General features: G+C 65.9%; 1 protein-coding gene and 2 long non-coding RNA genes across 12 annotated transcripts; 2 read left to right on the plus strand and 1 right to left on the minus strand.

Moving 5' to 3' along the window:
- Nucleotides 1–60: 60 nt before the first annotated feature.
- LOC138062091 (inositol 1,4,5-triphosphate receptor associated 2-like) lies at nucleotides 61–10,969 on the minus strand. Of its 10 annotated transcripts, none has more exons than XR_011136103.1 (17): nucleotides 10,840–10,969; nucleotides 7,864–7,904; nucleotides 7,643–7,786; nucleotides 6,639–6,688; nucleotides 6,220–6,296; nucleotides 5,980–6,043; nucleotides 5,427–5,526; nucleotides 5,067–5,094; nucleotides 4,287–4,427; nucleotides 4,043–4,174; nucleotides 3,554–3,701; nucleotides 2,932–2,984; nucleotides 2,571–2,662; nucleotides 2,268–2,318; nucleotides 1,909–1,979; nucleotides 1,727–1,831; nucleotides 61–1,347 (listed from the first exon to the last, which is right to left on the minus strand). XR_011136103.1 is itself a non-coding variant. In XM_068917978.1 (17 exons), the coding sequence occupies exons 3-16, from the start codon at nucleotides 7,750–7,752 to the stop codon at nucleotides 1,733–1,735; spliced, it is 1,212 nt and encodes a 403-aa protein (XP_068774079.1). In that variant the 5' UTR covers nucleotides 7,753–7,786; nucleotides 7,864–7,904; nucleotides 10,840–10,969; the 3' UTR covers nucleotides 1,210–1,347; nucleotides 1,727–1,732. The 10 variants fall into 10 exon arrangements, 9 of the variants coding, with proteins under 9 accessions (XP_068774076.1, XP_068774078.1, XP_068774073.1 ...); XM_068917978.1 differs by having other exon boundaries at nucleotides 1,210–1,347; nucleotides 1,909–1,975; XM_068917975.1 differs by having other exon boundaries at nucleotides 1,727–1,975; nucleotides 6,639–6,685.
- LOC138062093 (uncharacterized) lies at nucleotides 2,178–4,232 on the plus strand. Its single transcript, XR_011136105.1, has 3 exons — nucleotides 2,178–2,384; nucleotides 3,841–3,999; nucleotides 4,153–4,232. It is a non-coding gene; the product is annotated as an uncharacterized lncRNA (long non-coding RNA).
- Nucleotides 4,767–6,211, plus strand: LOC138062094 (uncharacterized). The gene is made up of 3 exons (XR_011136106.1): nucleotides 4,767–4,932; nucleotides 5,441–5,645; nucleotides 6,020–6,211. It is a non-coding gene; the product is annotated as an uncharacterized lncRNA (long non-coding RNA).
- Nucleotides 10,970–13,197: the final 2,228 nt, after the last annotated feature.

Raw genomic sequence — 13,197 nt, forward strand, 5'->3', positions numbered from 1 at the left:
GGATAACGTTTCCGGCTGGGTCCCCCGGTGGGAACCTTCCGGGGGGGAGGGGGAAGGTACCTGGGAGCAAAGGATGGAGCCGCTCGGTCACCCAAAATTGCTCTTAGCCGGCTGCTTTTTGGGGTTCAGCAGCGGCCGCGTCCTGGTGCTGCCGGCCGCTCCCCGGCTCAGCCGAGGAGGCCACCGAGGACAGGAGGCCACCGAGGGTCTTGCCAGGAGGTGACTCCCAGGGCCAACGCGCCCGGAGGCTGCCAGGGATGGTGACTCACGGGCACAGGACGTGCTGGCGCACGGGGCGAGGGTTACGCTGGAAGCCCGTGAGTCACCCGCCACGCTGCTGGCAGCCGCCGTGCCGGGTGGGGGGGGGGGGGGGAAGGGGCAGCCCCGCACCTCCATCGCGCCTTGCCCCAACGCCCTCGAGCGCTGGCGGGCCGCGGGGCTCCGGTTGCGCCTGGGCTGCCCCGCGGCCCGGCTCGAGCCTGCCTGCCCCCTGCAAAGCTCCTGGGTGCAGAGTCCACCGGGAGCAGACGGAGGAGGACGCGGAAACGGCGAGGCTGCGTGTTTTTCCGACGTGCCGGAGCTGCTGGCAACAGCTCGCTCCGTTTGCGAGGGCTTTGGGGCGCTATGGAAAACTCTGTGCGCTCATCAGCTCCTTCCAGCCGGAGGCTGAGCACCGGGGCACGGCCTCGGCGAACGATCGCTGGAGTTCAGCTACAGGGTCGGAGAGGGACTGGAGGCGCTCAGAGCCGGCTCCCTGCGGGGCAGCGCTGCAGGGACCCGCGGAGGCAGCGGGAGAAAAGCAGCATCACCCCCGCTGTCCTCCCCCAGGCCACCCAGCACGGCCCGGGGTACAGCTCTGATGCAAACCCAGGGGCTGCGAAGAGCCAGGCTCAGCCCTGGCAGAGAGAGGACGCTCGCAGGCAGCCCAGCAAGGGCTACAGAGGCCTTTGGCATGCCAAGAGAACGGGCAAACTCATAGCACCAGTGAGGGCTGCTGCAGCTCCCCCAGCCCTTCACAGCCAGCAGCTGGCACCAAAGAAACCTCAGACTCCAGCACAAGCTGTTCCTCCCCCTACTCCAACATCAAAAAATCACCCATTTTTTTCCCTCAGATTTTATTATTTTGGGGGTCTCGGTTTTCTACGGAGCTGGGAAGGAGCAGCGAGGAGGTGCCAGGCGCCGCCGCCTCCCCGCTCCAGCTAGGCCTTGGGTGATGCTACGGGCTGCAGCTTCTGCAGCTCCAGGACAGGGATGAGGAAGAGGAACACGAGGCCCAAGAGCAGCAGCCAGATTAAAACGCCGTAATGCTGCGGGAGGAAGAGCCACGGCCGCCACAGCTCCTTGGACCTGGGGAGAAGGCGAGCGGGGACCCTCGTCACGCAGAGCGGCAGAGGAGAGGGCTCGGCCCGCCGCCTCTGCCCCGCGTGCCGGCAGGGACCGCGACAGGCCCTGGACGATGCTCGGCCAAACCCCAAAGCTCACCGGCCCCCTTTTTTGCAAACCTGACCGAAGCGCGAGCCTCGGCCACAGGCGAGGGTGCAGCACCTGCGATGCCCGGGGGAAACCGAGGCGCTGGGACAGCCGCCAAGCTCGCACCCCCCCCACCCCAACCCGCTGCTCCCGTGTCGCCCCGGGACCACACTGTGCCGCGGTGGGGCAGAAGGGCCGGAGGGCGCAGGGGAGGCTGCCGGCGCCGGGCCGGGGTGCGCGCTGGGGCATCGCTCACGTGAGCTCAGGCTGCTCCGGCTCCTCGCTCTCCGCGCCCGGGCCGCTGCCATCGGACTCGGCCTCGGGCTCCCCCGGCACGGCGCTCCACCTTTTCCGCTCGCTCCTGCGGAGGGAAAAGAGCCGCAAGTAGGACCGGGCGCCTCCTCCGGCCCCGGCCTCCCCGCGAACCGGCGCTGTTACCTCTGGGTGCTGGGCTGGTGCAGGGCCCCCGCTCTTACCGGCTCTGCTCGGCCATCCGGGCTGGTACCTGGCTGGGCACCCAACACAGGAGTGTGAGTGGGGACACGGGCACGGAGGTGGTGGGGACACGGGCATGGCAGCAGTGGGGACACGGGCATGCTGGTGCTGGGGACATGGGCATGGCAGCAGTGGGGACACGGGCATGCTGGTGGCAGGGACACAAGCACGGTGGCGGCGGGGACATGGGCACGGCGGTGGTGGGGACACAAGCATGGCAGCAGCAGGGACACGGGCACGGCGGCGGCAGGGACACGGGCACGGCCACCTTCCCCGCAGCACGGCCCCGCGCGCATCCTTACCAAGAGCTGCTTGGGGATGACGGCGATGCTGACCCTCCGGCGGGCCGACACCTGCGGGAAAAGGAGGCGACGGCGGTTGAGCGCAAGCCCGGCGGCCGCCCCGCGCTCCGCACCCGGGTAAGTCCCCCCCCCCCGCCACCCGCCACCGTCCTTCCCCGGGGTCCTCCCCCTCCGCCGAGCGATGCCGCCCCTGGGGAAGCCGGGGGAGACGAGGGAGGGGGAAAGCGAAGAGGCTGGCGCCTGTCCTTCCTGCTGCGAGCCGCGGCGGGGGCTGCTCGCCCGCCCCCCGTGCCGCCCCCCTACCTCTTGAGCTGCAGGGCGATCAGTGCCGCCTGTGAGCTGGTGCTAGAGCACGGCCTCGTCTTAGCCAAGCCCCCGGCTCTCGCTCTACGACCCTGCAACGCAGAGGGACCCGCCTGAGATCTCCCGGCCCAGCGGTCCGCGGGCGCCCTGGCTCCCCTCGCCCGCGGCCCCTCCGAGGCCGCCCCTACGTTTCGCCTTCCCCCCGCGCGTTTCTAGCGGAGCGGGCCGGCGGCAAGCGGCGGCGGGGCAGCGTTGCCCGTGGGCTAGCGGGTGCGCGGGGACCGCCGGGCAGGGGCGGCCGGCGAGGTGCAGGGACGCGGCGGCTGCGCGGAGCTGGGGGAGGCACCGGCTCTCCCGTTACCTGCTGGAAGTTGCGCAGCGGGACGCGAGGCCTCAGCCGCGGCTCCGTGTCATCTGCCAGCGGAGAGAAAGGCCTCAAAGTCAGCGCGAAGGGAGGAAGGTGGGAGCGAGCGAGGGGAGACGCGAGGGCAGCCTTCCCGCCCGTCGGCGGCTAGCTCGGTGCGCCGCGCGCTCCGCGCTGGGGACGAGCCACGGGGTTTCCCCCCGCTTCCCCGGCCCGCGGGACCTCGCTCGCCCACGCGGAGATGAGCGCGGGCAGGGTGGACCCCGGCGTCCGGGGACAGTGCACCCTTTGTGCACCCTGCGTCCCCCCTCCGCACCGCGTTCCCAGCTGGGCCCCGGCTGCGGGGCGACGGCTCTGCAGCCACCAGCACCTGCTCTCACGCTGCATCGGCTGTGACACCGGCCCCCGGCATTTGTCATCTGCTCCCGTGGCTGCGGCCATCAGCTGTCACCCAGCCCCAGTCCCTGGCTTGCAGGGCGGACCAGCTGGCACAACTGGCCGGCTCTGCAATGTGGGGTCAAACTGCCTCCTGGGCCCCCCGGAGGGGTTAGGGACCAAGTCCCACAGGCTCGCCCCGCGCAAAGCCCGCGCCAGGGCCCGGTGGCAGAGCCCACCTCACCCTGCGTCTCTGCCAGCTGCCGGTTGCGGGAGTTTTGCTGGATGAGGCGCTTCATCTCCTCCAGCTCCGCGTGCTCCCGCACGTGATGCCGCTTCAGGTTCTCCACGTGCTGGACCATCACCTCTGCCGCTCGGCTCATCCGGGCCTCCTGGGGCAGGGGATCAGGTCCCCAGTAGCTCTCCCCACTCCGCCCGTGACTCTCCCAGCTCCCCAAGGACCCATGTCCCTGCTCTGTCCCCCTCCCCGGGCCAACAGCAGTGCAAACGCACCCCCTTCCTGTTCCCAAGGGCAGGAGCAGGGCAGGCTCCTCGCAGCCCAGCATTTGCCAAGATCAGCTCTGCGCCAGCGCCAGGAGGAGGTGGGACAGACCCCAGGCAGCCCAGGGACGGGTCTCCACGCTGCCTCCCAGCACCCTCGAGGCCTCAGGCGCCTGCCCCAGCGGCGGGGTCAGCACCCTTCCTCCATCTCCACCCCCGGCGACCCACTGACCTGGTAGACAGCCCCCAGCTTTTCCGCCGCACTGGTGGCCCGCTCGATGGCTGCCGCCAGCACTGCCAGGCTGCGCTGCAACCGCTCCAGTGTCTCCTTGCTGTCCGCAGCCGTGCAGGACAGACCCAGCCTCTGCGGAGCGGAGGGCGAGCGTGGCAGCCGCATGGCAGCCATCCAAACCCATCCAAGCCCCTGGAGCCAGACGCCCCTGGAGGACGCCAGGACCCTCTGGGTGCCCACCTACCTCCAGGGCAGCCCGGCACTGCCCCAGCTCCTCCTGGATGTTTTGCTCCGCCGCATCCCGCGCCCGCTTCTCCACCTCGACCCGTTGCCGCAGGGTGAACGCGTCGCAGCTGAAAGCCAGGGCCAGGTGGGCGAAGGCTGCCTGCGGGGCGGGAGGACGCGAGGGCGGCTCAGGGCTCCCTGCACCCTGGAAGGGCACCCAGCGGGCGGAGGGCCGTGCCTTGCTGTCCCCAAGACGTAGCAGGACCCCACCGGGGACCCTAGTGTGCCGCCAAAGATAATTAGCGCTTGCCTTCCCCCAGCGCTCATTAAGCCTGATGCAATGAGCCCAGCCAGACTGAGACACGTCCCCCCCGGCAGCCGGCAGCGCAGGGAACCCCCCCAGCCCTCCCAGCAAGGGCACATGCCAGGCAGCCGCCGGCCCTCGCTGCTGCTCCCAGCTGGCAAGCCGGGCAGCGAAGCCTGACTCAGCCCTGGCAGGCAGAGCGCAATTATTTTTATTAGCACGGCTTCCACCACCTCCCGGTCTACGGGCGCTCTCTGCCAGCCGCAGAGCACTTTGCGGGATTGCCGGGCACGCAGAGGACAGGCTCCTTCGGCCGTGCAAACGCAGCTGCCTCCCGGCGCCAGCCGCATGGCCAGAAAAGGTAATCGCAAGGAGTTTGCCAGGGGACTGCAGCGCCTGGAAGGAGGCCGGGAGCAGGGCGCAGCCTCCCGGGCGCCGCGGGCTGCGGTCCGGCAGGGCGCCCGTCTCCCTCGCCCGCCCCGCGACAGCCCTTACCTCCACGTCCTGCTCCGTCAAAGCCGCTCTGCGAAAGGAGATGGCTGTTAGGGGCATCGCGGGGACAGCCGGGCCTCTGCCAAAAACGCCCGTGGCCCTTGCTCCGGTGAGCGGGGCCAGCGGCAGGAGGTGCCAGCCTCCCGCAGAAGTGGGGACCAAAGCGCCCTCGCCCAAGGGCCAGCCACCCCGAGGTGGGCACCAGCTCTCGTGCAGCGGAGAAGGAGGAAAACCCAATCCCTAGACCTCTCTGCTGCATTCCCCATGGGCACACGTTACCCCAGAGTCCCCAGTCCCGCGGTCTCCTGGCACGTCCCATCCTCGGGCCCTGGGGCAGGGATGCAGGGCGCCCACCAGGCTTACCTGTGCCGGCCCAGTCTCTCCAGCACCGAGAGCTCTCCAGGGAAGCTCCACAGCACGTCCTCTGGGGTTTCTGCATCTGCGAGGGGAGCCAGCAACACCCCTGGAGAGAAAGGGCTTGCAATGGGGAAGAGCGCGGAGAGAGACAGCAGAGTCCAGCTCCTCCCGGGCCTCCATCCAGGCCGTTTGGATGCGGGCGCCCCGAGCGATCCCGGCTATCAGGTGTGACGGGGTCCGGCTGCTCGTCTTCCCGAGCCTCCCTTCCGCCTCCGAGCCAAGCCCTTCGCGTAGCCCCCGTCCTCCCTCTGCCCTCCCAGCGGGCCCGGTCCCCCATCCAGGGTCCCACGGTGCCCCCGGCACGGGGCGTCGCGGGGGCCAGCGGTGCGGGACCCGCGGAGGCGAGGGCAGGCAGACACCCCAGCCCTCCTCCCAGGGTTGGGTCCCCCCTTCCCCACGTCTCCCAGCCGAGGGAGCTGAGCCCCATCGGGCCACGCTGAGCCTCAGCCTGCCCGCCGCCGCTTCGAGCCATAAAGGGGGCACATGGGGACTCACCCACCTTCCTCTGTCCTGTCGCTGTCCCCGGTGCGCACGGCCAGGTCCTGCCTCTCCGCACCCGGCGCCTAGAAAAAACACAACAGCAGCTCCCTGGGGTGGATGGCATCCCGAAAAGAGCAGTGCTGAGCAACTGCCCGTGTCGAGGAGTCCCCGTGCTGCCAGCACGGAGCAGCCCCCGGGGGGAGCAGCCGTGCCTGCAGCCCCCCAGGGCAGGGGAGAGCCCCCCGCGCACCCCCCTCACCTCCAGGACGTGCTCCGCGCTCTGCTCGCTCCCGGCCGAAGCCCCCTCTGAGCCCCCCTGGGGTCGGCTCATCCTCCCTGGGGATGGAAAGGACGGTGGGAGGCGGGTGCCAGCGTGGCCCTCCCCAGCCCGGCGCCGCTCCGCGGGAGCTCCCCGCCGAGCCGAGCCCCGCGCCAGGACCCAGCGCAGGGACCAGGAGACACCGTTCACGCCGGGTAGCAGCGCCCGCAGCGGGGATCGCCGGGGGCAGAGCTGTCCGTGCACCGCGGGGGCCTCGGAGCAGCATCGCCGGCCAGCGATCGGGGCTATTACTGCGAGGAGGGTGACAGCTCCTTACACCCGCCCGAGCGCAGCAGGGATGGGGGAACCTTCTCCCCAGTGCACGAAGCCTCCCCATCCCCACGCCGGGCTGCCCTTACCTTCATCCGGAGGTGCCAGGAGCCCGGGCAGCTCTGCCTGCCGCTCCCTGCTGCGAGAGGGGTGGAAAGGAGCCCAGGTAAACCCCAAAGAAACTCCTGCGAGAGGGGGCAAGCCCGCTGGGCAGCATGCCAGCCCCCCGCCGCCCTCTCCCATCCTCCGCAGCAAGACAAAAGCATCCCCCCCAGAGCCTCAGCCCCATGCCAGGATGCTCCCCCCAGACTCCCTTGGGTGCTTTCCAAGCATCGCTTTGCAGCGCTGCTCTGCTCTAGCGCGTGCGGAGCAGCCCCGGCCCTTCCGCGCCTGCCCCCTCCACCCGGCGCGGCCGGAGGATGCAGCGGCCGTCTCGCTCAGCGCCTTCCCCCCCTGCCCCGGTGCGCTGGGAACCGAGGAACCCTCTGAAGCTGTTTCCAGCCGGCAATGAGTCACCAGCCCGCCGCGGTATTTCTCTCCAGCCCTCGCAGCCCTGCCTGCGGGCTGGCCCCATCGCAGGCACCACGACCAAGCCGGCTGCTGGCAGAGCCCGGGCACCATCTGATGGCCCCCCAAAAACCACCTGCCCCCCAAAACCACGTCGAGCAGGCCTCGCCACCCCAAACCCCCCCAGGTGCAAGGAGGAGGCACCACGGCTCCATAGCATCCCTGCTTGCTGGGGGTCAGGGATGCTCCAACACGCCAGGAACTGCTGGTCCCCACGTGCACCCGTGGGGCACGACGGGCAACCAGAGAACTCCGGTCCCGCATGCCCAGCTGGGAAAGGTGGAAAATTTGAGGTGACAACATCCAAATTCTGCTCCGGGCTCCGGCAGGGAAGGTGACAGGGACTTTCCCTCTCCTCCTCCCAAGCCCGGGGGCCCTTCCTCGAGAGCAGCGACCGCAGAAGAACCGGCCGCTGTCCCAAAACGACCGCCGGGTGCCCCCGAGCGGGCGCTGCCGTACCCATCCCGCAGCTGGGGCGCCTCGCACGTGCCTGGGGAGCGGCGGGGTGAGCGGTTCACGCACGTACCTCCGAGGCTCGGGGCTCGCGCGGCAGCTCTGCCTCTCCGAGGGCCCTGGGGCAAGTCTCTGCGCCTCCTGCTCCCCCGTTCCAAGCGAGGCTTCTGGAAACTGCTTCATTTGCAAAGCACTCAGGCTCCCGGGACTAGCACACCTATCACGAGAGACACGTATTAACTGTGCAGATGGGAGAACGCCTCTAAATGTTATATTTTTAAAGCATTTTCTCACCCAGCAATAGCTCCAAGCTCCTCTGCTTAGTGTGGAGGCATCTGTGGGAAAAGAGGTGGAGAGGCCTGCTTTGATTCGGGGTGGCGCTGCTGGGATTTGCACGGGCGCGGAGAGAGGGGAACGAGGGATTTATGGCGAGCTGCGTTCGCGTGCGGCGCCGCAGGCGGACTTTCCCCGCTCGCCACCCCCGTCTCACTCCCACCCTCGGGGTCCAGCGGGGCAAGACGTTTTTCCACGAGACGGTCCCTGCTGCAAAGCGGTCGCTGCTCAAGACCTGGCAGCAGCCGTCCCTGGAGGCTGCTGCTCCAGGAGATCTCAGACAGCTGTACAGACGCTCACTCGCTGTCTTCATTTTACAGATGGAGATACTGAGGCACGCGGCTCATCTGCACAGCGTGGCATAAGCAAGTCCCTGGGAAGACAGACCTCGGGCTTTCTTATAGCTTTACCAAACGCCTCCCCGGGTAGTTACCTGCCTCAACTGGCCACAAACAGCTGGAGGAAGATGCTGGGGCCACCTGGCTTGGACCCGGGACTCTGTGCCGTCGGGTCCCCGGGAGGGGATCGAGCAAAGAGACGGGATTGAGCGCAGCCGGACGCCAGCGGGTCCAGGGGTGCTGGCGACACGCGCAGGGCGAGCTGCCGGCCCGCAGGAGTCTCCGCGGAGGGGAGAGCAACCGGCATCTGAGGCAGCCCGAGCTGCCAGGGAACAGCTCGATGCGAGAAGGCCTTTAAAGGACATGCACGCCGGCGCGCACGCTCCCCTCTTGCGAGCGGCCCGCGAGCTCCCTGCGCGGCGCCGGGGCGGGCTGAGCGGTTTGCAGGTGGCGATGCAACCTCTGCTCCGGCGCCGGGCTGCCACCGGCTCTGGACCGGCTCCTGCACCCTGAAGTTATCGCTGTAACTGGAGCCAGGAGGGACCACGGCAGCTCCCTCCCTGCCCGGTGGCTGCAGCACGCAGCAGCAAACCCATCCCTTGCCATCTCCCTGCCCGGGGGGCTCAGGGCAGGATGGCAGCGCCCAGGACCCCTGCGTTTCCCAGCCTCGCTGCGGCCACCTTATGGACACAGCTCGGTGACAACAGCCGCGGTGACAACAGCCGCGGCTCTGGCCCTTCCAGGAAAGATCATGCTAGTAAAACACGGAGCAGCCTCGGAGCGAGGGAAAGGCCAGCACACCCCACGGACGGGGACCGCTCCGCTGGGAGCCGGGGAAGCCCCCGCCGCCTCCACGGGGCTCGATGTCCGTCTCCCAGGGCCTCTCCAGCACATCCCGATCTTTTTTTTCCCCCCCTGCATCCCGGCCAACCCCATCTCACCCATCCCCGTCCAACACCTCTAAGCTCTGCCTGGACCCCTACCCTCACCCCCAGCCTTTCCATCAAACCCATCACATCCGCTAAAGCCGCTTTCTCCCCCTAATGAGCTTACAGGGAGGCAGGATGGACGCTCAGCGTTACAGCGGACCGGCCTCGGGGCAAGCTGTGGCCGTGCCCGGGGCCTCTGCTGAGGCAGGAGGAACAAGGCAGGTCCGTGGGGTCTGGAAATCCCTTAAGCCGTCAGAGGTCAGGCAGCAAACGGCATCTCGCAGCCCCAGGGCAGAGCCCGCCTGGCGTCGGGCCCCGCTGCCATGGGGTGCAGGACGCAGCCCCGGGGCAGGGGAGCAGCCGGGGAGAGCTCGCCCTTTGCAGGCTCGAGCAGGGACCCATGCTGGGTGCAAAGCGGGGGTGAAGCTTTCGAAACCATCGCGAGTGGCATTTGCCGCTGGATTAACATTTCAAATGCCCCTGAAGCTTCAGGGCTGGGTTTCGCCTCCGGGAACAAACATCTCCTGCCCTAAATAAAAAATAGCAATGCAGGCAGTGGTGCGCGCAATTAGTACCAATTAATAACAATCAGCACAGCATCAGTTCATGCTGCAAACGGAGACGGGGGCTTGCTGGCAGTGGGACACCCCGCGTGCCCGGGGGAAGCGCCTTGGCCCCAAAGCGGGCAGCGCTGCCAGAGGAGATGCCGCAGGGATGCTCAGCGCTGGCCGTCCTCGGGCCGGAGCAGCGCCGAGGTCGGTACCTCCATGCACGCCCGACCGGAGGCAGCCGAGCCCGGGTGCCGCGAAGAAGCGGTAAAGCAGAGCAGCAGAGCTTCCCTCCCGGCACCGAACTGGTGCTTTTCCAGCCGCTCGAGGAGCTTGCCAGCTGACTGATACGGATCTCAAACTGCGGATGAATTCTTCAGGCGTGAAGTCAAGCTTGCATAACCTCTACCAGTCACATCTGGGCTAACCAACCTTCACGTTAGAAAGGGGAGTCCCCAGCAGAGGGAAAGGCCTTTCCTTTTGGCCGCGATTCAGCGGAGGGAGCCCAGGCGCCCGACGGCCGCGCCACCGCTCTCCCCTCCCCGCTTGCGCACCAAGGGCTGTTTGCGCCCACCCGTCTAAACAAAATGTTTTATTGCTTGATCGAGCGCCTTCTCCAGCCAAGCGCAAGCTCTCTCCTCGTGCACGGAGCCTCCCGGACCGGCAGCCGGCCCCAGCCCACCCGTGACCCTCCTTCCTCCCCCGGGAGCAGCAGCCCGGCCGCCAGGCTGAGCCCCCAGCGGCAGCGCCCCGGGCTCGCCAGCCTCTGCTCCAGTCTCCTGGCAAGCCCGAGGATGGCAGAAAGTTGCTCTGCAGGACGCGCAGACCTAAGGACCCCGTCGCTTTTGTCTCCCCCACCGGAGAAGAGATTTCCCCCTCTAAAGCTCCTCTGTCCCCTCCGCACGCACACACACGCTTGCGCTGGGTGACTTAAGAGACCTTGCTCCTTTCTGCAAACCATCATGTGCAAAGAGCCTCTAAAAGCATTTGTTAAAATCCCTGGTTGCTTCCCCCCCAACGCACACCTTTTTTTAAACCAGGGAGCATCCAAATTGCAATTACAGTCTAGGTATTATCGGGGCTTTCAACAAGCAGAAACAGCCCACTTCCCCATGCACCAACCTGTTCAGCGGGGACAACGCAGACGAAACAGGAGCTGGCAGGGAGATCTCCAGCCAGAGACACGAGCAGTCGCAAGCTGCCGCGGCTTCTGGGTTTGCCCCTCGCGACTCCTTCCAGCAAGGTCCCCGCCGGCGCCGCGGCCGCCTACCGCAGCGGCATCTTCCTGGGCTCCTTCTGAAGCTTCCTGAACTTGCTCGCAGATAGCAGAGACTGCGGTCATCTGGATTATCCACTTGTCGGCTTGCAAAGAAAGCTGCTCAGACCGACGCTGGCGGCGGCTGCTGCTGATGCGGCAAACGTGATTTATTAGGTCTGTGCAGGAGACCCAGTCCTGCAACAAGCACAAAACAAAACCCCAACCCTCGGCCAAATTCACCTTCTTGCGGCCCTGATCTCGCCAGCTGACAAGTAGCTGGCAGCTGCCGGACTACCCGTGGGGGGGAACAGGATGCTGTTGTTATGATTAAAAGGTTGTTAGCAAAACAATAAAATAAATAAATAAACAGCATGCTTGCTTCTTTTGGTTTAGTTTTAAATTCTAGGTTGAAATAAGACCTTGCTGTCTACTAAGCCTCTCTCCTAAACAGCTCAATCTTGTGTCTAGACCAACTTTCAATGCAAACTTGTCAGCTCTGGTGTGCTGGGATTACATGCTCCTGATCGACAGGTCATCACTGAAATTCAGGCTCCTCCAAGGTGAACCAGGGCAGCTATTTAACAGCTCCTACCATTGCCACAGGAAGGGCCAGAGCAACTACCAGGGCTTGGACAAGCCTGCAGCTCCTGTCTGGAGAGCGGTGGCCCCTCAGGGGGACACGCACCGTCTCCAGGAAAGCGGCTGTGAGTTTTAGCCCTTTGCAACAAGGTGTTGCCCAGCCCGAGGTGGCTCCTACGCGGCTCTGTCCTGCAAGCGTCCCTGCCTGGGGTCTAACACCTGCGGATGCAGCGTTCACGTCCCTCTCCCCACCCGCTAGAGACTCTCTGGTGTCCGATAACAGCACCAACGGGCGACTGCGGCAGTGGAGAGAGACCATGTTTTCACGAAACTGGTTCAAAAGTTACCGTGGGAGGATGGGGAACAGTATAGAGGACAGATCACCCATGCTATTGCATAAAATTCATTTCCTTAAAAGAAAACTACCAGTCAAAAAAGGGATTCCCCCCCCCCATTAAAGACATAAACCTCTACAAACAGAAAAGGAACAAGATGAGGAACCACTAACAAATATCCAAATAAACCAGTTCAAAACCATGCACTGCTTTGTACACACAGCCAGAGGACACCCTCTCCAAGCCAGTGCTTCAGACCTTTCACTTCACCCGCACCTCTAATAAATCAGTGCCTGCACCCAGGGACCAGCCCAGGACAAACCAGCTCTGGCTTGCCATTTGTGGAGAAAGCTCTGCTGAACCATAAAATCTGAATGATATTTTAATGACACTTCCACCTCTTTGTACTCTCCGGGCTGGATTTTAAAATTCTTGGGAGGGTCAAGCAGAACCTAAAGTAAAGGATTGCGTGAGGGCGTTACAAACCACCACGTAAACAAGCCGTATCCTCCCAGCTCGTCCAGGGTTCGCTCCAACTCTCATCGCGCAACTCCTACCTCGCGCGTGGCCCCGCGCCACAGAGGACCCTACGGCGCACGACAACCCGCAGCCAAGAGCAAAGACGGCTAAGTCTCCTCACCCAAGCCAGGGCGCCGCTTCCCAAGAGGAAGAGCAGGAAGCCGCCTTGGCGTTTGCAAGCCAACCCCTGCCTGGCCGCTGCTTCTCGCGAAGCCGCGGAGGCCGGCCCCGAACGCGGCTCCCGGGAACTCCAGCTGAGCTGGCAGCGCGAGCTGCGAACGGCCCGTAGCAGCCGGGGACAGCCTGGCGAAACGACACAGCCACCTAGAGAAAGGCGACCGTGAAACCGGGCATCCCACAAAGACGAGACACACGCTACAGCCGGGGCATTTCAAACCGTTTATTGCTGCCCAGACAGAGGCGCTGGGGAGGCAACGCACGCACGTTCGGCTGGTTTCCTCTTCAGCGAAGAGGGTGACGGCCAGGTGAACACCGCAAATGAGTCCGTCCTCCGTCACCTTCACGGGACCACCAGCCACGGGCGGGACAGAGCACCTGGGGACAAGGACACCGAGCTCACTCCTGGGCGGAGAGGCTCTGCAGGGAAATGGCCGCAGCCTGTTGCCTAATAAAGCCAGAACAGCAGGCTCGGACCTGAACAATCGGGGCTCAACGTCTATTTACGTCGCGCTACGGGCAGCCCTGCAACAGCTTCAAGCGGGCCGGCCACGGAGACGCTGGCACGCAAACACATCAACAATTCGGCTCTCGCGAGGTTTCTTTCCTCCA

The sequence above is a fragment of the Struthio camelus genome, chromosome 24 (assembly GCF_040807025.1).
Source record: "Struthio camelus isolate bStrCam1 chromosome 24, bStrCam1.hap1, whole genome shotgun sequence".
Lineage (NCBI taxonomy): Eukaryota > Metazoa > Chordata > Aves > Struthioniformes > Struthionidae > Struthio > Struthio camelus.